General features: G+C 40.4%; 1 protein-coding gene across 1 annotated transcript in view; it reads right to left on the minus strand.

The window, feature by feature from the left end:
- Window positions 1-25,903, minus strand: part of LOC140319006 (inactive dipeptidyl peptidase 10-like) — a 189,896-nt gene that overhangs the window by 87,907 nt on the left and 76,086 nt on the right. Inside the window, exons 6-11 of the mRNA XM_072396517.1 lie at window positions 8,416-8,468; window positions 7,607-7,688; window positions 3,855-3,975; window positions 2,720-2,874; window positions 993-1,090; window positions 265-388 (exon numbers count right to left, since the gene is read on the minus strand). Coding sequence (XP_072252618.1) covers window positions 265-388; window positions 993-1,090; window positions 2,720-2,874; window positions 3,855-3,975; window positions 7,607-7,688; window positions 8,416-8,468 — 633 coding nt within the window. The remainder of the gene's footprint in view (window positions 1-264; window positions 389-992; window positions 1,091-2,719; window positions 2,875-3,854; window positions 3,976-7,606; window positions 7,689-8,415; window positions 8,469-25,903) is intronic.

Genomic DNA, 25,903 nt, shown 5'->3' on the forward strand with positions numbered 1-25,903 from the left:
TTACCCTTTATTCTGAAACTACAATATTTTGCACTTCGACCAACAAAGCTATTCCACATTATGCTATGAGCTGGGAGTTTGTTTCAAAAGAAATTATGTTATTATCATTATATTTCCCAATGAAATTCTACAGTGTTACCATCAACATTTTTTCTGCTTTACAGAAACAGTAAGGGAGAGATTTGAGTGTATATGACAAGCACATCTCTCTCTTACTGTCTCAATCCTTTACAAACAAACACACACAAACACATGCAAACAAACCGTGACACAGGCTCCTGTGGTGGTGTCACACACTGTCAGGATGGAGATGTTCTGGGCCCGGTTCAACCACCTAACAGATGTCTTGGTCTTGCTGATCCACTTCACCATGGTCACATAATGCTCACTATGAAAAACATTGTCATTTCATTTGACATGTCAAGTCCTATAATTATTTCATACACTTTAAAAGTCAGGTTATTAATAGTCCATGACAGTAATTTATTGAAGTAAAAAGTTCACCACAAAAAATAGTGCGCAAAATAAAAATGACAAATTGTAGATGGAATAATGCCACGGAGAAAGTTAGCAAATGCAGAACTAGGCTTTGCAGATGTTTTGTGAAGAAATACCCACAGAAAGTGAAAATCAGAGTAGAAAGGCTTTTCAAACTTATATCTTAGCTTACTAATTACAGTTAACGCCATCAAATTTAGGATTTATAGTAGCAAGATCTCAAACATGAATGTATAATGTGTAATCAAATAACAACAAAGAAATATTTTCCCTGACCACAGTCATAATGAAATTAGTTGGTTGCTATCTTTCTTGCACTTAGTTTCATATAGAGCTCCAGAAACTGCAATGCAGGGGCACAGAAAAACACTGTGAGCAAGATTCTACAATTAAAGGTGCCAAGTTATTTGTGAGAATCATCTTAAGTTTAAAAAGTATGACTAAGTGACAGCAGCTGATGCTGAAGTTCGTGTCAAACAAGCAGCTCTTCTCACCGCAGCTTGAGTGTCTCTGGAGGCATGAGCTCCAGCGTGTGTGTCGGCCCGTAAAGATTGACAACGCAGAGCTTCACCACTGGGTTGGGTTGGCCAGCCTACATGTAGAAACAAAGATGCAGACCTCACCTGATTGCTACAGAAATCTTTTATGCAGTGTTTTTCATGATGTTCATTTTCAATTTTCAAACTGTTTCTGTTAAAGGTACTACATCATTAAGTTATTTCAGATTACTAATTCATTGGGAGCAACTCTTTAAAAACACTCTGAATGCACAGTCAAGTATTTATGAATGTGTCATTATGCAGAGACTGTCTGATAAACTTTAGGGCAGGCATAAGAAAAAAGTTAATCAAAAAAATTAAACACTGGTGATACTGAAGTAATTTTATTTCATGTTTATATTAAATATATCTACAATAAAAAATGTGTATATATATGTATGTATACACACACATGTATGTATATACTTATATATGTATATGCATATATTTATATGTATAGACAATATGGACAATATAGACTGAATTCCAGGGTGGAGGAGGAAGAGGGTGGAAAAATAAGCCTCAGCATGGCTTGTACCACCAATAGATTGATAAAGTGGCTGAAATAAAGAAGTCCTAGAGAATGCCTAGAGAAGGTTAGTATAGAAAGTGCAGTGGCGTAAATCATGGCAGCTCAAGAACAGGCCCTGAGCACCAGACCACCACACCAGATAGGCGCAGAGAGGTTTCCAAGACAGTCCAGCACATACTAGCAGGGTGTAAGATGCAGGCAGGTACAGCATACACGGAACACCATAACAAAGTGGCAGGAATGGTGTACAGGATCATCTTTGCTGAGTATGGGTCAGAAGTCCCAAACTCACAGTGGGAGACAGCCTACTTCCAAAGGTGGTGAAGAATGACAGCCAAGATCCTGCAGAACTTCCAGATCCGGACTGATAAACAGGTGATGCCTAACCAACCAGACATAGCTGTGGTTGACAAACTAAAGAAGAAACTACAAACTACAGAAGGTAGTCGTGATAGATGTAAGAATTCCAAGTGACAGCAACATCAAGAAGAAGAAATACGAAAAGCTTAAAAAATACCAAGTGCTAAAGGAGAAAGTTGAAATGATGTGGAAAGAGAAGGCAATGGTAGTAGGGTATTTGGTGCACTTTGGGCCATGACTTAAAAGCTGGGAGAGTGACTCGAACTTATCCCAGGAGCAACATCAGAGATCTCTGTCCAGAAGAGCGCAGTTCTAAGAACAGCTAAGATACTCCGTAACACCCTATAGGTCCTAGGCCTCTGGTAGAGATCCCAAGCGTGAAAGGAGGATTATCCCTCCAGAAGAGCGAGTGTGGATATACACACACACGAGACACCATTGCAACCATGATGTTCTCTTCAGGTAATCTTGTTGCCAGTGTAAACGTCCATGCCTGTTTCACAGTACGACTGAACACTGGTAGAGTAATAAATCTGTCTATGACAAAAAAAAAAACAGTGATTACAAAATTTAAGAAGCTAGAAGATGCACATTTAAAAAACTAGTGTTGTAAAATATTGTATGCACACACAGAGACAGACACAAACGGAATCAAATTTTTAAACTCTACAATCCCATTTCTGAAAAAAAAATGTAAAGCTCTGTACAATGAAATTAAAACCAGCAATAATTCTCATATCTATGAAATCCTACATGTTACGAAAAATATTACAAAGAAACAATAGGTTACCTTGGGGTAGGGGTACTGTTTTCCTTTCGGGTATGTCGTGCCAGTGAAGCGAGGTAAAGCCATATTTGGCACCAGAGTGTCATTGAGAACAAGGAAGGCCAACCTCTCTCCATCAGGAGACCACCAGTGAGCCACATGGGTCTGCAGGATCTCCTCTGTTTGAAGATAAACTAAGCTCTTAAATCTTCCTTAAGTCAAGCTTTACATTAACTGATCAAAGAACAAGAATTTTACTAAATACATAGCATATGAAAAAGTAACTATGAGTCTATTTTGATATTGTTTGCATTTCTAAATCAAACCTATCCTCAGCTGAGCACAATATTCAGTAAACTTAGAACCAGCTGCAATTGAACAGTTATGTTACCAAGACAAAAAGAAATGGGTAATAAATATACTCACAAAAATAATAGCGTCTCAGTAACCGAAAGCATACATCATATAATTTATCTTCTAATAGTGATGAGAAAGATTTAAACATATTCAGAATACAGTGTTCAGTATGCAGTGTCATATTCAGTCAACATATGCAGTGTCGAAAATGCAGCCTTCTGTAGTCCCTAATGTACACTCAAAAGACATTTAAGTAGAGCTTAAAAAGAGCTTCCAGTGCAAAAAAGGGACTCAACTAGGTTCTGATTTGGGGTATGCCATCTTAGATTGCTATGTAATGATACTTAGAAAATAACTGACACTAAGAGGAAACAGACAACAAAATATGAGAATAACAATGGTTTAGATTTCAACCAAAAGATGGGCAAAAGTGGTATATGCTGTTCATGTTTTTTGCACTTAAGCATAAGCATATAAGTTGACTCTTCACAGCCACTGTAGAGATCTGCACCAAAACAAATAAATATGTTATAGCTGCCTATTTTTGCCGTAATAATTCTAAACAGCTGCATTTTTAGTTTAATGAGGACTTTAAGCTAAAATTAAGCTATTGTAGATTTTGTCATTTGTTCTTTACTATATTTAAAACCCTGTGGGGAGCAGTTTCTCAATAAATGATTATCTGATAGTAAGTTCTATCAGTCATCAAGCTTCTCTGAATGATTTATTTAGACATGTGGAAAGGGTACAAACTTGCAGTCTTGACTGGTTTTAGTCTGGGATTGTGTTAAAAAGTAAATACCTTCATAGAGCCAGTCAGAAATTCCATTAAAAATAACTTCCTCCTTCCCTGAGGATGTTAGCCTAAGGGAGTTGCTCTTGGCATCAGTTTGGTAGAAGATGTTATTTTCAAATATGTAGATCTGTAGAGACAAAGCACATGTAGTCATAACTTAAATCTCTTATGGTGTAACACATGGAACCAAAATATTTTGAACTGTGACACTGGAATGAACATTTCAAATAACATTGATTTCAATGTTGTTAAAATTGTATTTGTGTAAATAAATCTGTTTAAGTTAGCAAACCTAAATTTCTCTTCCAGAAAAATGTCTTTAATTTTTGTTCTAAAAAAATATTCTATTGAAGTATGTAAAGTATTGAAAAACAATCCCATCTCTGTCTGGTCCCTTTTTTGTTCTTTGTCCCCCAGAAACACTTACATTTTTGTTTGTGCTTTGTAGCATGTTTCTGTATTGATGCATTTATTGTAATGATTTGCAGGACATGCACTGTAATACTGATGCAGATGTTTTCTTAATTTCATTAGCATGATTGCCTAAGTCATTTTTGGGCCAAATTGTGATATCTGCCTAACTTTACTCTCCTACCACTGCTGCATCACCCTGCCTAACTGCCTATGTCCTCAGCCTATCAGAACACATTTTAGAGTCCTAAATCACTATCTCTTTGACTTGGGCATTTTTACCACTACACACAAAGATTTTCCAAAAACATTCAAATATGACTTAGGCCATTATGCTATTAGGCTAACAATTGGTTACATGCTGCCATTCCGACATCTCGCCATTCCGACATTGGCCTCCAATTGTCGGAATGGCGACACTTATTTTTTTATCAAACGTCCCGACACTTTTTTCCTCCTATGGTCGGAATGGCGGTATGTTTTTTGTTTTTTTAACATACCGCCATTCCGACAGTTCCTTTTAATAGCCTATTTTTTATCCAAAACATTTTGCACTAATGATATGCCGGCGCAAATACGCCCTAAAGTTTGGCGCACAAACTCTGCACATGCAGAGGCCACAGCCTCGCAAACAAACTTTAATAATCTATTATCAAAATCCCCTGAAATTTCAAATATAAAAATACAGATATTAATGTAACTCTGGCGAGACTGAAACTGATTAAGCAGAAATACAGTGTCAGTGAGCTGTCACAGCAGCGAGCTGGAGCGGAGCTCTCCACAGAGCCCATGCGTCTTTTGCACGCTGTCATCATATGCAAAAGTAATAATTGCAATTACAGATATCACGGCCACTGCACAGGACACAGTTGCGAGCACTCCGCCTTGCCTTGCCAATAGGAGAGGAGAGAAATGACAGCATAGAATGTATAAAACACAACAAAATGCAGTAAAAACGTTTATTCATGTTATTTACGTGATTTATTGCGCAAGGCTTTATACAGCCTGTTGATATCTTAAGGACTTAACTGGTCACACCTGGGAGTAAATGTCATGTAGAGATTGTTTTTACATGACATTACAGCTGAACATATAGCTTTCATCCACAAACCAATGTAGGAGAGCCCGAAGACGCATGTGCCAGACGCACATAGGCATGCGTAAAACCAATTTTGACCACTTCATGCTGTTTATTTGCTTTCTTTTAGTTAACTTTCGTTTCTTTTGGATTCTTGTGCGTGTTATGGAGCCGTTTTGGTCCATATTTGTAAGCCTTTTTTTCCTGGATTAAATTTTCGGAAGTTGAAACAAGTGGCATTGGAGTGTGTGATTGAAAACCATCGCGGTCTGCATCTCCTCCTCCAGTTGCTGAGACTTTGTGTTTTTAATAACGCTTATCTGTAAACATGTGTTAAACATATAAATTGCATGAACAGAAAGAAGGGACTCACCTGTTGAGTAACGCACATTTCCTTATACGGAAAGCCTTGTCGGAATGATGGGACATTTGAATGTCGGAATGGTGGGATGTCGGAATGGTGGGATGTCGGAATGGTGGGATGTCGGAATAGCGGGATGTCGGAATGGCGGGATTTCGGAATGGGTGTTGCCACCCCTAACAATTTACGTGTGTTTTCCGAAGTTTCATAGTGATGAGTGATGAAACTCTCTCAGCCACTATACAATTTGCATAATGCAAAAAAAAGTTATATCTAGTTTTCGTATTTTGACCTTAGAATTGCCAAATTTTGCAAACCTCCTTTTGGGACTGACCCAGATAACCCAATAACAAATTAGCCAAATCAGTTAAAAAACATGGCTGTCATCAACCAAAATGTCCTTTTATTGGGAAGAGCCTTGTGCAAAATGACTCATAATTGTCATAACTGAAATGTTGTCCAAATATTGTAAATATATTTGGGTTCTTCCTGAAAATAAGCCAGTCGAACCATGTTTAGTTTAGATTACAGGGGGCATTAGAATCGCCTCAAACATGTACTGAAAAAACGACTGGATTTAATCTAAACAAGTTTGTTGCACACAACTGCTCTCTCCTCTTATTTTGGCCAATTGAACTGGTTCATTCAACAAATCTGAAGGGGATAGAATCTACAAATTACTGTTTGTGGCTATATTTTGATCCTTTGATTTCAGGTGCTTCTAAGCCAGCATTTAGTGTTAATGTAACTTTGAATAATAGCTCTAACTAAAGAAATCCTGGTAACTTTAAAAGAATGATGCATTAAACGTTGAAACTAAAAGTGCTTTAAAGATTAGAATAAGTGGTGGTAACTATGTGGAATGGTATATTTTCCAAACACATTTATTTAGGAGCTTTATGTATTGAGCGTCTATTCCAATGTCAGCGTGAAACATCTGTAAGAGCAGCGTAGGTCACAAACCAGCATCCACCACTTAAGTTTTTTCATAAAGTGAGACTTACTTATCGTACTGAACACGAAAAAAGTGGCCGAAGGGCAATTATTGTGGTATTAAGTCCACAACGTTCTGGTCTATGCTGACTTTACAAGTTGTGAAATGACCCATTGTTTCAAAAGTTAAATGAAATGCCTTCCTTTTAGGCTTCAAGTCTAGTACAACATAAGTTATGTTGCTGTTTTAAAAGATGCACTTTCAGCTAATGATCTGTGTATGCAAAATAAGAGGTAGAAAACCTTCTCATGTTTCCATCTGTCATCCTAATATACCCATAAATGACTTCCTAATGGAGATATGTTTGATACATGCAGATATTCCATGTTGAAATTTCCAAACATGGATAAAACAGCTCTACTATGCCCTTTAAGGCTGTTGCTGTCAATAAAAAGCTTTGTCATCTAGTGACTGGTTCAGGTACAGGTGACAATTTGCATATAATAAGGGTCCCTTAAAATGTGAACCAGATCACATATTGCATTGGGTAGGAAATCCTGAAATAGTAATGGCAGCACAGACTGTTTCAAGTAGTTTGGAAGGTATTGTGACTCTGTATCTTCACACATAAGTTTAACGTGGTCTGCAGCGGGAGCCAAGAATAAGTGCCTATTCTGTGGGACAGTAATTACAAGTTTTTCAAAATATGGTATTTACCAGTGTTTTTCAGAATTTATTGCTGGTTAGATAATAGATTAATGCTGGACTCAAAAATCATCAGAGACTGAAGGTTGAAAATGATTTTATCATTTATTGCCATCAAATGACAAAAAAGAAACATTCTTTTATAAAACTCCATTACTGTTAGCTTCAGCAGTTGAACCTACAGAATCTGAACTAACCCAGAAACGTATTAAAAATAATACATATTGTGTGAGGCAGGACTAAAGAGATTCTTGTTGGTGTGTTCTCACCAGCTGTTGGCCTTGCACTCCCCAGGCAGCATACTGCAGAACAGAGTTCACCACCTCAGGGGGGTCAAGCTCCCAAACCTCACTGAAAAATAAATAAATAAAACACATAAACAAAAAGTAGGAAACATCTCATGAAACATCCATAATCCAGTGGATTAAGATGCCGATATAGAACTATACAAATCACTGAAACTTCTTGGTTGTGATAAGTAATTGACAAATCAAGTTTTGTTGTAAATTGGGGATGTATACATCAGTTTGTTACACCAACAAAAGTGTGGTTGATATTACTGAGCAGTCATGCTCAAAAGAAACCAGTTTGAAATGAGAATGTAACATCAGTTCTCCATGTCTAGATCTCTTCTGATGCAGTATAGTAAAACTGCCATTGTAAGCTACTTACACAATCTATAGGTTTGTTTTCTAGGGGAGGATAGTCCCAGTACTGAGTGGACACTTGCTGCGGGGAACATTTGTGTCATCAAATTTCTTTTGTCCTTAGGTAGTGCTGTCCACAGTGCTAGATGTGTAGACAAATCTTTTTTAACAAGATACATTCTTGCAGAATTCCACCAAGTCTCTGTAATTCTAAAAAATTCCTGAGTTAGCTAACATTTGGAACGATACAGACAATCCAACAAATATCAACCTTTTTTTATCAGTCACGTCCAAACAGACAGTAATGAGCTATATTTAAAATATTCTGTTTTAACTTTAAATTATGATGTAAAAATTTGCAAACCATACAGCTGATAACAGGTGTTTCTACCACACAGGTTGCTTCAAAGCAGCCACTACAGAATGCTTACCGTGTGTGAGTATTGTAGAGGCTGTAGGAAGCCATGAAGGAGTGGCGGTAAACCTGCAACAAAAGATTCGACTGTCTGAAATTTTCTCAAGCAAAGCAGCAGTGCAAAATGTAATGGCATTGGGAAGAAAATTGAAAAGGAATAAAAAAACAAACAAAAAAAATTGCAGAGGTGAAATTGCTGGTTGCTTGAAAACTTTTGGAGGTCAATCCAAAATTCAACCGACTTGGTTTCCACAACATGCAATCGCTAACCATTCCACCTGTATGCTCTGTAAGGGCTGTTTGGCAAATTAAAGTCAAAGTCAAAGTCAGCTTTATTGTCAATTTCTGCAATACATATACAGACAGATTGAGTAATTGAAATTACGCGACTCTCGGTCTCAGAGTTGTGTGTGAGGGGGTGCCTATGATCTTCTCCACTGCTCACACGATGCACTGAAGGGACCTGCGGCAGGAGGCGGTGCAGGTGCAGTACCACACTGTGATGCTGCTCGATAGGATGCTCTCGATCGTCCCCCTGTAGAAGATGCACATGATGGGGACGGGGCTCCAGCTCTTCTCAGTTTGCGGAGGAAGTGGAGGCGTTCGTCAGCCTTCTTGGCCAGTGATGAGGTGTTGGTGGTCCAGGAGAGGTCCTCTGAGATGTGCACACCCAGGAACTTGGTGCTGCTCACCCTCTTCACAGTAGTAGAGTTGCATGATGGTGTGGTGGTTAGCACTGCTGCCTCACAGTGAGAGGGTTCCAGGTTCCACTCCCAACTGGGGTCTTCCTGTGTGGAGTTTGTATGTTCTCCCCTTGTATGGGTGGGTTCTCTCCAGGTACTCCGGCTTCCTCTCACTGTCCAAAAACATGTATGTTAAGTTGTTTGGAGAGTAAGAGTGAGTCTGAGCATGTGTGGTTGTGTGGCCCTGTGAAGACCTGTCCAGGGTGTACCCCACCTCTTGCCCGATGACTGCTGGGATAGGCTCCAGCCGCCCCACAAACCGACTGATGGATTGAATGGGTATAGAAAATAGATGGATTTTACAAATCACTGATCATTCACATCAGCCTAGTTAACTTATATTATCTGTTTTTCTATTTATTACACTATATTTGTATTAATTTAGATTTAGAACATAAAATTCAACAATAGAGAAATGAAACCTCAAGTGAAGTATGTAAAAAGTGAATGGTGAATATCAGATATGCTCTTGTAAGGTATAATCAACCTCAAGGAATGAGTCTTTACATTTAAAGAAAAATGTGTGGCTTATATAGAATAGAAATATAAATAGGGCCTGAATAATGCCTTATTGTACAACAGTCAGCTGCTTTACTCATTCATTTACCACCAAAGCCTCCCCACCCTGAATGTCCACATTATTATGAGATAGGCACGCTGCTTTCTACATTGGTTCTGCAGGTTGCCATTGAACATCTACTCAGAATTGTTTGATATTGGTGCATGGTAAACAGAGAAGGACTTCTGCATGGGATTGTTGTTCTGAAACAGGAAATGACGCTCCCTAAATGATCAGCATATAAGAACATTAAAAATACAGAGAACCTTTACTTTTAAAACATTGTTTTCTTTGGTTTCATTTATCTTTGTGCCTGCGAGACATCCCTGAAATAACGGATAGAAAGAAAGGAAACACAATGTCAAAAAGTTTTGGCTAAATTCTATCCATAATAATAGTGACAAGTAAACATGAGTTCAACCGTGATAATGCTGCCAAATTTTTGTGTTACCTACTGTGCTGACTAAAAATGAGGACAAAGGCAAAAAATTTGCAAGACATTGACTTGTGCAAAATTAAGATTTTCATGTCTTGCACATGAGAGTACTTTATAAGTTAGTAAACATATAGTGTTTTACTGTTGAAAACATATGTCAAGGGATGAATCATATGTTAAACTATCTTATATTAACTTACTATTAATTTCAATTGAGAATGTCATCTCAAGGCAAATAAATAATATAGTCCAATTCAAGCCAATTGGAATTCATTGTAATCATAATCCCATGAAATCCAATTGATTAATTTCAAAATAGTCCAATTCATTCATACAGAGCCAATTCAAAAACAATTTCCTCGCTAAGGAAACCAACAGATTGCACCAAAGCTTCTCTTCAGTCCAATCTCCCATCCTGAGCATGCCTGAGGCGACTGTAAAGAGGAACGACTCCCTTTTAACAGGAAGAAACCTCTGGCAGAACCAGACTCAGGAAGGGTGGCCATCTGCCTCGACCAGCTGGGATTTGAGAAGACAGAAATGAGGGGACAGCAAACACCGTAACACCATTCAAAGGATACCTGTTGGAACAGGGAAAGTTAATGATGACCTGTATATAATATCATTTTAGAAATTAAATGGGGGCAAAAAAGAGAGCAAAGTGAGGAAAGGTGTGACAGATGAGGCCCCCCAGCAGTCTAGGCCTATAGCAGCTTAACTATGGGATGTTTCATGATCACCTGAGCCATCCCCAACTATAAGCTTTATCAAAAACTTTTAAGCCTGGTCTTAAAAGTGGAAAGGATGTCTGCTTCCCGTATATTTACTGGCAGCTTATTCCACAAGAGAGGAGCCTGATAACTAAAGGCTCTGCCTCCCCTTCTACTTTTAGAAACTCTGGGAACCAAAAGTAAACCTGCAGTATATAGAGAATATACAGAGGAAATCCCAGATGATTCAGTATGACCAACTATCTGCTGCATCGGGTTTAGCTATATTCTGATTGTAGGGACAACAACCTATGTGGTAGCTCGTCTGGATAGTGTAGTGGTAAGATTGCTGCCTTCATGTGGGTGACTGGAGTTCAAAACTGCATGAAAGGTACTACCTCCAATAGGGGCCCTTAGGTGAGACCGGCTTATGCTACCTTCCTACACGAGTGTAAGTCCCTTTGGATAAAAGCGTTTGCCAAATGCATACACATTTGTATGTTGCGTTTAGCATACTAGCCATATTTTTGTCCATGAAAATCCAAACTCAGGGGTTGTTAGTATTTGATGCAACACCGATGGCATTAATATACAAGGACCGCACTGTGTGAAATTAATCTGAACCCCTGGTTTATCAGTGAAATCCAGGAAAGGCTGGATAGCAACCAAGGAAGATTGGTGATGCTGGAAAGACAGATGACATCCTGGAAAGACTGGCGTGGGTGAGTGAGGTTACATTAGGTCCGCTCAGTTACAACTACCCATCATTGATCATTGAAGAGTTCAAGGTGGCAAAGTGCAGGGCTGTGATGATGTTCAGGGACTCCACCGATAAGAAGGTCCAAGATGCAGGTATCACTACACGATCTGGATGCAAATGGGCAGCGAACACATCAGTGGCTCAGGCAGAAAACCTCCTGAAGTTGAAGGACATCATCGGGAACCCATGCATTGGGCGCAAGGGACTTGGAACAACACATTTCCAGCAGTGGGGGAAGACAAACAAAAGGCAGAGTAAAGAGAAAGGTCCAAGCTGAGATCCGACAACTGGAGGAGGAGTGAAGAATGTCTCGAGCTGTGGAGCTTGGATCACATTCCTGCTCCGTTCAGTGCATGGTACCCTCCCAACACCAACAAACCTGCACAGGTGGGGGCTGAGGGAAGACCCTCTGTGCAAACTATGTGGCGAAAGAGGAACATTGGCACACATCTGGGTGTAAGACTGCTCTAAACCAAGGAAGATATGGCGCCAGCAGGAGAGAGGGAAAAAGCGGCAAGCCCACACAAGCCCAGCACCATCCATGCAATTCAGGGCAGGGGAGAGACCACCATTCTCCAAGAAAACCATGAACGGCCTCCTGCACATGGCACCATTGTGGGAGATGAGGGTGGACCTGGAAGGAAAAATTTTCCCCAGGTCAAACAAACAACGTGGGCTATGTAGATTATTGCCAATCTTTCTGGAGACAACCTGGTCTGATGGGGAGAGACGGCATTCATCACACTTTGGAAGGAGCAGCTCTCATTTCTAGAAATATGGACAAATTTATTAGTCATCCAAAAACATGACAACCCAGGGTTGAGACCAGGATACAGAGTTGTACTCTTACACACTTCTCTGCGGCTTATCACCTGCTGCTACCCCCCAATCAATAAACATAGGAAGAGCAAATCCAGAAAACTTAAAAAACTTGAACTGAACAAAAACATCAAACTATTAAATGTGGTTTGCTGAATATTAGCTCTCTCCTTTCCAAGTCTCTGTTAGTGAATGACCTGATTTGTGATCATCATATTGATATATTTTGTCTTACAGAAACCTGGCTGCAGCAGAAGGCTCATGTTCAGATTTCAGAGATTTTCTTTATTGTCATTGCAACGAGTACAATGAAAAGTAAGGTGCAGGCCTTTCAGTGCAGACACATAACAATTTCTAAACAATATAACTATAAAGGACAGCATGGCTATATAAAAAACAGTATACAAACTAAATAAAAAAACAAGATGTAAATGTAAAATGTAAATGTAATTTATTTATACAGCCCTTTACAACAATCCATTTCGGTGTACCAAAGTGCTTTACAGCAGATAATAAATAAAGAAAATAATAAGTACAAAACAATAAAATAACAGTAAACGCAATAAAATACAGCAAAATTGAATAAGATAATATAAAAGTGTCACCATACTACTGATGACTATGTATTTAAAACAATATATTGCACTTATCACCAGAAAAACACTGTATATTGCACTTCACCGTGAGGAAGCATTTATGGCTCTGACAGCAGTTGGAAAAAAAAAATATTTTAATCTATTTGTCCTGGTTTTGATGATCTGCCGACAGCAGTGGCTCAAACAGGAAATGTGCCAGGTGGCATGAATCCTTCAGGATGTTGTTGGCTCTCCTGAGGCAGTAAGAGCCATGAAGGTCCTCCAGAGTTGGTAGAGGACACCCAATGACCTTCTCAGCCATTTTGGTGACCCTCTGGAGTTCTTGCCTGTTTGCCATTGTGCAGGTGGCAAACCATGTACAGAAGCGGTATTGCCCTCATCTGTGTGGTGTTCTTTTCTCAGGTTAGTTTCTCCTCTATGTGGACTCCCAGGAAGCAGAAGTCACTGACCCTTTACACACAGGTCCCACCAGTGAACATAATAATAATACCTTTCAAGTCACCTTTCAAGTGACCTTTCAAGTCACCCAAGGTCACCTTACAATAAAAAATAAATAAAAAAGACAGGATAAAAGATAAAAGCAAGAAAGATGGAAACAACATTAAAACAAAACATCAACATAAAAACAAGTGAAGTGCACAGGGTCCAGTTATAGAGAGTATGTCAGTTTGAACAGGTGAGTTTTGAGTTTAGACTTGAATGATGTGATGGAGTCTGATTGTCTTATGTGTGGGGGGAGGGAGTTCCAGAGTTTGGGTGCTGAGCAGCTGAAGGCTTGGGCTCCCTTGTTACTGAGGCATGACGTGCGGATGGTTAGCAGTCCAGAAGAGGATGAGTGGAGGGTGCGGGAGGAAGTGTGTTCATGAAGGTGGTCGCAAAGGTAAGTGGGGGCTAGATTGTGGAGAGCTTTATAGGTGAGGAGGTTTTTGTAGTTGATGCAGTATTGTACAGGGAGCCAGTGAAGTTGGATGAGTACACGGGTGATGTGGTCTGATGATTTGGTCCATGTGATGATCCGGGTGGCCGAGTTCTGAATGATTTGCAGTCTGTTGATGAGTTTGGTGGGGAGTCCGGTGAGTAGGGCTTTGCAGTAGATGATGCAGGATGTGACAAATGAGTAAACCAGGATTTCAGTGCTGGACTGGGTCAGTGATGGGCGGGGTCTGGAGATGTTGCGGAGGTGGAAGAAGCAGTCTGGGTGATGTTTTGAATATGGGGTGCAAATGAAAGGGTGCTGTCCAGAATTACGCCGAGGCTCTTGACTTGGGTGGAGCTGGGGTGTGTTGGGATTTGGTGATGATGTATTTAGAGCCGATGAGCAGGGTTTTATTGCCGTTTAGCTTGAGGAAGTTCCTGCTCATCCAGCTCCGGATGTCATCAAGGCAGGTGATGAGGGAGGTAGGAGGGATGGCAGCGGTCGGTTTATAGGAGATGTAGACCCGTGTGTCATCGGCATTGCAATGAAAATGGACCCCCTGGTAACGGAAGAGTGTGCCCAGGGGGAGGAGGTAAATGGTGAAAAGAAGGGGACCCAAGACTGACCCCTGGGGCACACCCAGTGAAACACCCGAACACCCAGACTTGTGGTTCCTTAGTTGCACTAATTGTTGGCGGTCAGTGAGGTATGATGTGAACCAGTGATTCCAATGCCAGCCGGGCGGTCCAGGAGCAGAGGGTGCGAGATGAAATCAAATACTGCAGGTTGAAGAGGATGAGAATGGTAAGTTGTCCAGAGTCAGCTGCACGGAGGAGGTCGTTGGTGATTTTGACCAGGGTTGTTTCAGTGCTATGTTTTGGATGGTTGTTTGTGTCAAGATGGGACTGTAATTGTGCGGCAACCACCCTTTCAAGTGTTTTGGAGATGAAGGGGAGGTTGGAAATGGGCCGGTAATGGTTAAGGACAGCTGGGTCAGCACTGGGTTTTTTCAGGATGGGTGTGATGGCAGCCTGTTTGAGAGTGGGGGGTACAGTACCAGTAGTGAGGGAGTCACCAGGACAGCCGGGGAGGATGCTGGGGGAGGGCTGGGGTAGGAGCTGATAAGGGTGGAGAGATCTGTGGTGTCGATATGTTTGATGTTTCTGAAGGAGATGGTCCGTTGTTCTTTGGCTTTGTGTAGTTAATGTTAATGTAAAAAAGTACAGCTTTGCGGTCGGAAATGGGGAAATCAGTGACATCAATGTTAGTGGGAGTGATGTCAGTATAACAGATTAAGTTGAGTATGTGACCTTTGTTATGGGTTGGGAGGTTGATATGTTGTATGATACCAAGACAGTCCAGGAGTGATGTGAAGGCTTTAACAAAGATACTGGATAGGTCGTCAATCTGGATGTTGAAATCGCAGAGGAGTGGGGGACATTGCACATACAGATGTCAGTAGTGATGAGAATTCATTGAGGAAAACAGCAGAGAGTTTTGGTGGTCTGGAGATGGTCACAATGATAGCGGGTTTGGGGCCTGTGAGTTTTACAGCTAAACATTCAAAAGAGGGGTGATGGGAGACTGTGACAGCAGTGACTTTAATGTTATCATGGTGAAGGAGAGCAAGACCCCCCCCCCCCCCCCTCCCTCCCAGTAGCACGGGATTTACTAATGAAAGAAAAACCCGTTGGGACAGGCTCATTAAGCTGAGAGAAGTCATTTGGTTGTTGCCAAGTCTCAGTGAGGCATAGAATGTCCAGCTTATGGTCAACAATAAAGTCAGTGATCAACATAGCTTTGTTACTGAGGAATCTGATATTCAAGAGACAAAGTTTCATACAGGTGAGTGGTGTGTCGGTGGTTGCTTTGAGCAGGGGGGACAGTACACTGTGATTGACAGGACAGGCAGTGCAGGGGGTGGGGCTGTGAACCAGAAGGAGCGGATGTTTGTGTTGCTGTTGTATATTGAAAGTTCCGTCCAGAGCCACGGTGGATGTATCTTGGTCAGGGCCGCTGGAAGTCATTTTGTGCAGGGGGTGCTGAAAAAAATTGAAAAATTGGAAAATTACGCTTCGCTAAGCCCCGCTCCTCTTGCTTACTGTTGCAACACCAGTCAAGCTTTCCCTTATAGCTCTCCCTAGAGCGAGAAACATGGGGTTTTTACCGGTACCGTTAAGTCTTATTCCTCAAGAATTATCTGAAATTTTCTGTCAAAATTCTTCAAAGGTGTCACAGAGAAGCAGAGAAAGGTCTCCAATATGCATTTAAAAGATATGTTCACCAGATTAAATGTTGGCGAAGTTCAAATAAAGAGGAATTCAAAATAGAGGAAAAAGTACACCGTTCTCAATATAAGCACCAGGCACCACATTTGTTGACGCTTCGAATAAAAAAACAGCACATACAAGAACAACAATTTTCTTGTACAGTAGGGTAATTCGATAAAAAAAATGTCAATTTCAATTAAATGTTATGTTAGCTTTCACTATCATCCTGTTTGACAATGTCTTGCTAAAATTCTTGTCTCTATCTGTTAGTATTTATTTTGCTTAAATATTACACAATGTCTCAAGGTTTAACAGACATGTCTTTGTTAACATTATCACACAAAGCTATGGTTAGCTAGTACCTTACCTTAGAACAAACGTAGGTGCTCTTATTGATTTTGGAGGGATTGAGCTGTTCGTGGGGTCTTCCACACTGCTTTATCCACACCCGGCATGTTTCATGTTGCGTTTTGGGCTTGGGGAAGAATTCAACACCACACTCCAAACTTCTTGGATATCTGACTTTCAAGTCCCGTATGCATACCGCTTCGGCATATTGCTTTCTACCGAAAGCTAGAGTGGCCTCTTGTGCATAGTTACGGTTGCTAACGTAGGATTGGACAGAAGCCGTTTGTGGGAGGGGCTTAGCGAAGGCATAACAATGTTACCGTTTGCCCTGTTGTCATGGTGACCACTGTAGTAAAAGTCCGGTCACCCTAAATCGCTGCCGTTGAACTGTTATTCATTGTGTTTTATCTGTTTTTATGTGTGCAGTTGAGTAAGTGATCCTATATGCTTATTTATAATAGCCCAGCGTAAATGTAAAATCAGGGCATAGGTGAACCAGGCGGTCGCCTGGGCCGCCATCTGCTGGAGGGGCGCAAAAATTTAATTCTCAAAGTGAAAAAAAAATTGTACTTGAAGATAATAATAAATTTCAACTCATCCATCAAATTTCTTGACACCTTTTCTTTAAAATAAATAACAAAAAGAACAGAAAAGCTCAATTTGAAAAATCTAGTTGCTGACCGGCTGACATGCGCCCTGAACCTGATGTTAGTGGAAGGTGAGGTGGAGATGGGGAAGCGCATCCCAGCTTCATCAATTAATAAACAAGGACGTTGTCGTATTATTTTTAGCAACGTTTTTTTTCACATTTTATAGTGAAAAGGGCACCTAAGCTGTCAGGTGCTGTTTTTAGAAAGTGAAGGAAGAAGGAGGAGGCAAAACTGACCCAAAGCTGAGGTATGTAACTTTAATTAACTTTTAAAGCATTAGGTATTGATTTCTTCATTTTGGCTAACAGCAAGTGCAAAGCTAAGCTAAGCTTGCTGTGTTAAATAGGAAGTACTATACTGTCGTTAATACAGTTAAAGTTACTACTCACAGATAGGTTCCCCAGCTATTATATTCTACTATACATTTACATACTATTGTAAATGTCTTGCAAATGGCTGCCAAGCTGACATTGGCTGAACTGATGCAGTAAATAGAGGGTAAAAGCTTTAGAATAAAGCCTAAACATCAGGAATTTATGAGAGGAACCCTTAGATAAACTCTGTGTTTATTGTAAACTTGGGTGTTGGCTCCAATGTAACCTATTATCCAAATAAATCAATTATTTACTGTTTTGATTATTCCAGGTGCAATGAAAAAATATTTGAAATCACAACAGGCACCTGAGGAGCCTGCATCACAAGAGGCCTCACAGTCTTCAGCTGAGCCTTTCCGTGAAGAAGAATGGATGTTTATTCAATTTTGGAATATGACGGAAGTACAATTACTTTTCATGATCTGTTTCTATTTGTAATAATATGATATAATATGAATATCAGCTTGTAGCCATGTTCATTGTTGTTCATTGAGTTTTGCTACAAAACAGGAATGCAGACATGTCCTGGCACTGATACTTTAAAATGTTGTAAAACAGATGACAACGACGACTCTCGCCTGGAGCGCCATATTACCCAGAGCCGGCCCTAAAATGAATAAATCTGAATAATGAAGCCACTCCATCTAGAAAACCAAGCTGGTGTCACAGAACGTAAGAAAGTTTAATTACCACAATGACGTGCAGGGAATTTGAAATTTAATGTGGGCTGGAAAGGCTTGTCTAATCCAGTCACACCAGGTTGGGCTGCCGCCGCTGGAGCTGTCCCTGCCGGTGCTGTCCCTGCCGGTGCTGTGGCTATGGCTGCCGGTAAAGGTTTTTTTGGCTGGTGGTGGTTCTCCAAAAAAATCTAAAATCCGTTTCTGCACCATTGAAGCCTTTCCTATCTGTTTTGTCCTATCTGGACCAGGGGGAATGCCGTTAGGTTACTAGGCGACCACTGTTGCCTAAATCTAGTGGTCAGAGGGACATTTAAAGCACCGCCACTTCCCACAGCCATGATCTTTGTCGTTTGAGAATGTAATGGTGGGAGGCAAGCTGGGGGGGGGGTCCTTGAGAAGGTCCGGAGACATAACATCTCCATTGCCGAATAACAGAGCTGTAGAGATGCACTCGTGAGAGTCAAACATAGCACAATCCAAAGCAGCAGATTAAAACTCCACATGATGTGAGATTGGGGGCAACGTAATCCAATGGTAGATGGTCCAGGTGATAATGGTGAAGCCACAGAGCCTGCGCAGCTGGGGCAGATGAGTGGAGTGTGCTGGTTGTAGCTTTGCTGGAGATGGGGAAACCAGTTGGAAGGCTAGCCGGTCGGCAGTTGGACACTGGTGGGTATGGGTATAGCACAGAGGCGGCGTCCTTCGCGTTGACAGCAGTCCACGGGTGCAGATGAACATCAGGAGAGCTGGCAGGGTGACAGCGGACTGGTCCAAACAGGTGTGCTTCGTGGGGCACACCAGAGCAGGTTGTCCAGCCACAGAGTGCGGAGATGAGCCACAGGAGTCCCGTACAGGTGAGCCCTGTACCGGCGAAGCTAGCTTCTGGCTAACAAGTGGCGAGGTAGCAGACAGATAGTGACTGTCCAACTGCTGTTTCGGTGTTGGTTGAGCAAGCCGAATCCAGCTGACGGATTTCAAGTCATTCACACAAGACAATACTGATGAATCAATACGAAACTTTAAAAAAAAAAAAAAAAACAGCGGAGGAGGCGCAGCTTGCCAGTGGACCCAACCTCACCGAGTGTGGATGGGGGTGCAGTCGAAGGTGTAGAGGGTGAAAAGCAGGGGGCTTAGCACGCAGTCTTGAGGGGAACCGGTGCGTTAGCATTAAAGGGGATCTCCGGTATTTTTAAACCTAGAGCTTATTTCTGGCATGAAGTATGTTTATCTACTCACCGAGAACAGTTTGGCGAAAGTCGGCGTCCTTTGTAAGCTATTTAGAAAACTTGTGATCGTTGTATATCCATATAACGGAATTAATGGGGCAGGGATGATGCGGCCACTAAATAAGGCATTATCTGTCTTTATTTCACCAATACTTTAAGACAAATGAATGAACAAACGTGTACTATAGCTCTGTTAGCACATAGCTACTGTTATGTGGCTACTTGCAGCCATAGGAGAGCTAACGGAGGGATTCCTACACACCTCTACTGGGACCACATTATCCACAAACTTGGCTGCAGCACAGCTTATTCAGTCCGGTAAGAACGTCCATCTTACTTAAAGTCGTCGTTCACATTGTCAAAATCTGATAAATATCCTGCCATGTTGCACAAAACTAGCAGTAGCAAACTCTGTGTGAAGTTAGCCGACTGTCACAGAGAAAGGAGCAAATAAACTGTGCTCCAGGGGGAGCAAACTGTTCTCGGTGAGTAGATAAACATATTTCATGCGAGAAATAAGGTCTAGGTTTAGAAATACTGGAGTTCCCCTTTAACGTATCAACTCCCTCAGGACTATTTAAATGTTCACGTTCCTCGAACCACAGGCAGAGGAGGAGGTGGCAGCTTTCTTCAGATAAGGGTTACTCATCAGTTCAGATTAGATTTAGTTGCTTTGAATCTCTGTTACTCAGTTTTACCCACCCAAAGTGGAAATCACAAAAACATCTTGTATTTGTTGTTGTGTATCGTCCACCTGGCCCTAATTCTGAGTTTCTGTATCAATTCTCAGAATTTTTATCCCAGTTAGTGCTGAGTACAGATAAAGCCATTTTAGTGGGTGACTTTAATATTCATTTAGATGTTGAAAATGACAGCCCAAGTATTATGTTTAATTCTATATTAGACTCTATTGGATTTTCTAAAAGTGTTCACAGACCTACTTCACTACCTTGATCACACCCTTGATCTTGTGCTGACTTATGGCATTGAGAGTGAACAGTTAACAGTGTTCCCTCATAACTAGGGATGAGAATCGAAAACTGGTTCTTTTTGAGAACCGGTTCCCAGTGTTTCAATTCCTTGGTATCTTTTGCCAATTTTGCAAGTGATTCCCCTATCGAATCCAGTGGGCGTGAATGACGTCACGCACATTGCGTAGCTTACTCAAGTCCAATGCAGTGCAGAGTCCAGTCCAGCCAGCAGTCAACAGTAAATATGGCGCCTAAGCGGTACAAACGCTCGAAAGTTTGGTTACACTTCACTAGAAAAGACAACAACTGGTAATACTTGGATATTTCATCAAAGGGAGGAAGTACTACCAACATGCAGAAACATTTGCGCACACAGCATCCAATAACTATTAATGAATGTTGCGTTTTCGATCCGCTCCGGACTAACGTTAGTGAATCTCAACCCAGCAGCAGCAGCAACGTTAGTATGTCCTCCGGCTAATACTGAAGGTAACTAACTAACTAACTAACTAACAAACACTGCCTGTCATGCTAGCGCCATTTGCCTCATTGTAAAACCTGCTATGAGCAACGGTTGACATTAAATTAATGCCTGCTCATGCATTACATTTACATGACCATCATGATAGACACTGTCTGACTGGCTCAGCACCAGAGGCTGGCAGTACTACCTCCAGTTCACGTCTACTTCTAGCTTCTCCTTTCATCTAAGCAGGGAAGAGTAAAATGACCCAGGCCAGGATAGACAAATGTCACAGAGCAGTGGCTAAGTTTGTGGTAAAAGGCTTGTCAATACTGAAAGTTGATGCTAATCGACCTGTTTAACCTTTTTTTCCAAAAATGAGAATCGACAAGGAATCGATAAGGGAATCGATAAAGAATCGAATTCTTAAAGCGGAATTGAAAATGGAATTGGAATCGTAAAAATCTTACCAATTTCCATTCCTACTCATAACCCTGTCTCATCTGACCATTTTTTGTTTGTTTACATTACTTGACTATACAGTTTCTGAGAAGAAGTTTACATATAGAAGGTGTCTATCAGAGAATGCTGTAACCAGATTTAAAGAGTTCATTCCATTATCATTTTCTTCACTGTCATGTGCAAATATGACAGAGGAGGGCTCCAGTAAAACTTGACTCTCTTGTTGACAGAACTATAGTTTCAATGGGTACAACACTGGACAATATTGCCCTTCTGAAAAGGAAGATAATCAGTCAGAAGAGGTTGGCTCCTTAGTATAATTCACAGCTGTGTGCTTTAAAGCAGACTGCAAGAAAGCTTAAGAGATAATGGTGTTTCTTTTCAGCCTGTAGCCAGGCTGACAAAGAGTCCGCACTCTGTTGAGCCATGTATTGCTTTACCTCTCAGCAGTGATGATTTCATGAGTTTCTTTATCAATACAATTGTTTCTATCAGAGAGAAGATTTGTGGAATTCTTCCCACTATTATCACTGATGTATCATCAAGTACAGCAGCTTTAGAAGTATCTTTAGAACTTGATTTGTATTTAGACGGCTTCTGCCCAATTGGTTTCTCTGAGTTAATAACAGTAATAGTCACTTCTAAACCATCAGCTTGTATTTTAGATCCAATTCCAACCAGGTTTTTCCCTTAATTGACACTTCCATATTGTATTTGATCAATCTGTATTTATTGAAATTATAAAAATGCATGTTTGTAAAAGACATTTCTCACAATCTTTAACTGCCAGATGTGGGTTTGCTCCCTGGAAGTGTATCCAGTAACACTTGCAAATACCTCAGACTTTTAAGGTTGCTGTAATTGAACCATTACTTAAAAAAACCTACTCTTAATTCAGAAGTGTTGGCTAATTATCGACCTACATCCAATCTCCTTCTTTTGTCAAAAGTTATTAAAAAAATAGTAGCAGCTAAACTTTGTGATAATTAACATAGAAATAATCTGTTTGAAGAGTTTCAGTCAGGATTCAGAGTGCATCATAGCACAGAAACAACACTGGTGAAAGTTACCTATGATCTCCTATTAGCCTCTGATAGCGGACTTGTGTCTGTGCTTGTCCTGTTGGATCTCAGTGCTGCATTTGATACGGTTGATCACAGCATTCTATTACAGAGACTTGACCATGTAATTGGGATTAAAGGAACTGCATTAGGCTGTTTAAATCATATTCATCTGATAGATTTCAGTTTGTTCTTGTAAATATAGAATCTTCCTCACACACCAGAGTAAGTCATGGAGTTCCATAGGGTTCTGTGCTTGGAGCTTTTTACTTGGATTCTTTTTACATTATACTTGCTTCCATTAGGTGACATTATTAGACAGCATGGCATCATTTTTCATTGCTATGTCGATGATATTCAGCTGTACTTATCTATAAAACCCGATGAACCCAATAGGTTGGTCAGACTACAAGCATGTCTTAAAGATATAAAGACTTGGATGACTCAGAACTGTCTGCTTCTAAATTCATAAAAAAAGTGAAATCATTATCTTTGGACCTGAGCACTTCAGGGACAAATGATCTAGCTATATAGTTACTCTACATGGTAATTACTTGGCTTCTAGTTCTACAATGAGGAACCTTGGAGTTATTTTTGATCAGAATTTATCATTTGACACACATATAAAACTGGTTTCTAGGACTGCCTTCTTTCACCTTTGTAATATTGCCAAAATCAGGAACATCCTGTCTCAGACTGATGCAGAGAAAGTCCATGTATTTGGTACTTCAAGATTGGACTACTGTAATTCCTTGATATTGGGCTGTCCCACATATCCTCTGAAAAGTTTCCAGCTGATCCAAAATGCTGCAGCCAGAGTTCTGATGAGAACTAACAGGTGAGATCATGTTTCTCCAGTTTTAGCTTCTCTTCATTGGCTCCCTGTCAAATTTAAGATTCTTCTCCTCGCATATAAAGCTCTTGATGACCAAGCTTCATCATATCTTAAAGTAGAATGGGAGGCAGAGCCCTCAGTTATCAGGCCCCTCTCTTGTGGAATAAGCTGCCCGTAAGTGTCTGGGAAGCAGACATCCTTTCCACTTTTAAGACTAGGCTTAAAACTTTCATTTTTGATAAAGCTTATAGTTAGGGATGGCTCAGGTGATCCTGAAACATCCCATAGTTAAGCTGCTATAGGCTTAGACTGCTGGGGGGCCTCATCTGTCACACCTTTCCTCACTTTGCTCTCTTTTTCCCCCTGTTTAAATTCTCAAATGATATTATGTACACGTGACATTATTGTGGTCATTAATTTGTGTTTCGCTGTTCCAACAGGTATCTTTTGAATGGTGTTATGGTGTTTTATCCCCTTCTTTTCTGTGTTCTCAAACCCCAGCTGGTCGAAGCGGAAAAAAAGCTGAGGTTGTCAGTGAAGTTACTGGATTATAAGAATCAGGCAGTTCTGTTATTGATGATGTTGCCTCTTGATGTGCTGCAGAAACAGATGTAGAATCTGAAACTGATTTTGCTGCACATAGTCTTTCCAGTATTGAAGATATTCCCAAAGTTATTGAGGGGAATATCGCGTCAGTTCAATCGAAGTTGGAAAATATTTTGTTTTTGTTTGTCAGCGATTAATGAATTACTGCATGAATTGAACTACTTATTAAGCTCCCCATGTGTTCCCATCACCTTTAATATACTGTCTGACACAGTCATTACATCACAGTCATCCATACCCACAAGACACAGGACAATAATTCTCATGTAGCGCAGTACAAATCGATAAGAGATGGAATTTACCATAAAGAAAATGCCTTTTTCACTGGAGAGGAGCTAAAATTATCCATATCTCTATATGTTGATGACTTTGAGGTTTGTAACCGTTTAGGCACATCAAGAAAAACTCTTTGTGGTGTCTACTGGATTTTGAATAATTTACCACCTGGCTCTCACTCTTTCTTCTTTCTACTTAGCTGTATTATGCAAGACTACTGATGTAAATGTGTATGGGTATGAACAAATTTTAGAGCCCCTCTTACAGGATTTGGTTATTTTAGAGAAGCATGGTGTTTTTGTTTCAGGTCTTGGAGAGTTTGTGAAAGGCATGATCCAGTCTGTAATTGCAGATAATTTAGGAGCCCACGGGATAGCAGGCTTCACTGAAAACTTTTGGTGTCTACTTCTGCAGGTTTTGTGCAGGTGAACAATCAAATATTCAGACTAAGGCTGTTCAGTCAGGTCACTTTAATGTTCGAACAAAAGACATACATGACACATACGTTTCATGTGCAAGAGAGAACTCAACCATCTTTTGTGGCGTAAAGGGAGAGTGTGTGTTTACCAAAAATGTATCTTATTTTCATGTTCCTCAGGGCTACCCTCCTAACATAGTTCCTGACTTATTTCAGGGTGTTGTTCCAGTTGAGATAGCCCTCTGCATTGGTGTATTCATTTCCAAAAAGTATTTCTCTCTCAACACTCTTAACGAATTAATCCTGAACTTTCCAATATAAGTGTGGGGATAGAACAAATAAACCTCATATTATACCACGCATTTTCGGGTAATATCCACTAACACTGGAATTTATTGAGGTTGCTTCCATTTATCATAGGAGACTTGATACCAGAGGCAGAGCCTGCTTGGCTTGTGTTGCTTGATTTAAAAGAAATAGTTGAACTTCTGGTTGCCCCTCTTCATAATAAAGAGACCATTGCCTACCTAGACTGCAAAATCATAGAACACAGAGATAGATACTTGGAGCTTTTTCTTGCACGACTCTTACCAAAATCTCACTTTCTTGAAAATGACCCTCAAATTATTGAATGTTTTGGGCCTTTAGTTGGGCAATGGACTATGAGGTTCGAAGCAAAGCATAGTTTCTTTAAGGAAGTTGCTGAGCATACAAATTGTTTTAAAAATATACCATTCACACTAACAACCAAACATCAGCAAATGATGCAAATGATGCAATGATGCAAATGATGATCATATGAATGCTTCCCACCGTAAATCCTCATTGGAAGTTGCAAATGTCTCCACACTTCCTCTGGATGTGGTTCTTTTAACTTATGATAGAGGAAATTCAGTATTTTTTTTAACCTGTTTTCTCTAGTGACTGATGGGAACAACAATTATGATCCAATAATGAAGAAGAACATTGCAGCAGAGAAACTGTAACTGCGAAGGTAAGCCCCATGTAGCCGCCCCATGATTCCGTACGGGTGTTGCATTAGGGGTCAATCACATAGACTTGTGTGGGCACTCTGTTTTAAAAATGCCTTTGCAATGTAGTGAAGAAAAATAATGTTTTATCTCTCTTTGTATGATCAGCCACTTAGATTTCAGAGGTGCTTACAGTAAAAATAATTCAAAGCATGTAAGAGAATTTTTTTGGTTCTTTTAGATTTGCTAAGTTTTACTGCTGAAATGTGCCCTATGAGCTGCATCAAATGCATGGCCACTGCAAAGTTACAAAGGAAGCCTAGGCTCAAGTTATACAGTTGGCGGGACCTTATG

Source organism: Leuresthes tenuis, unplaced genomic scaffold (genome assembly GCF_036924035.1).
Source record: "Leuresthes tenuis unplaced genomic scaffold, fLeuTen1.0.hap1 SCAF_12, whole genome shotgun sequence".
Lineage (NCBI taxonomy): Eukaryota > Metazoa > Chordata > Actinopteri > Atheriniformes > Atherinopsidae > Leuresthes > Leuresthes tenuis.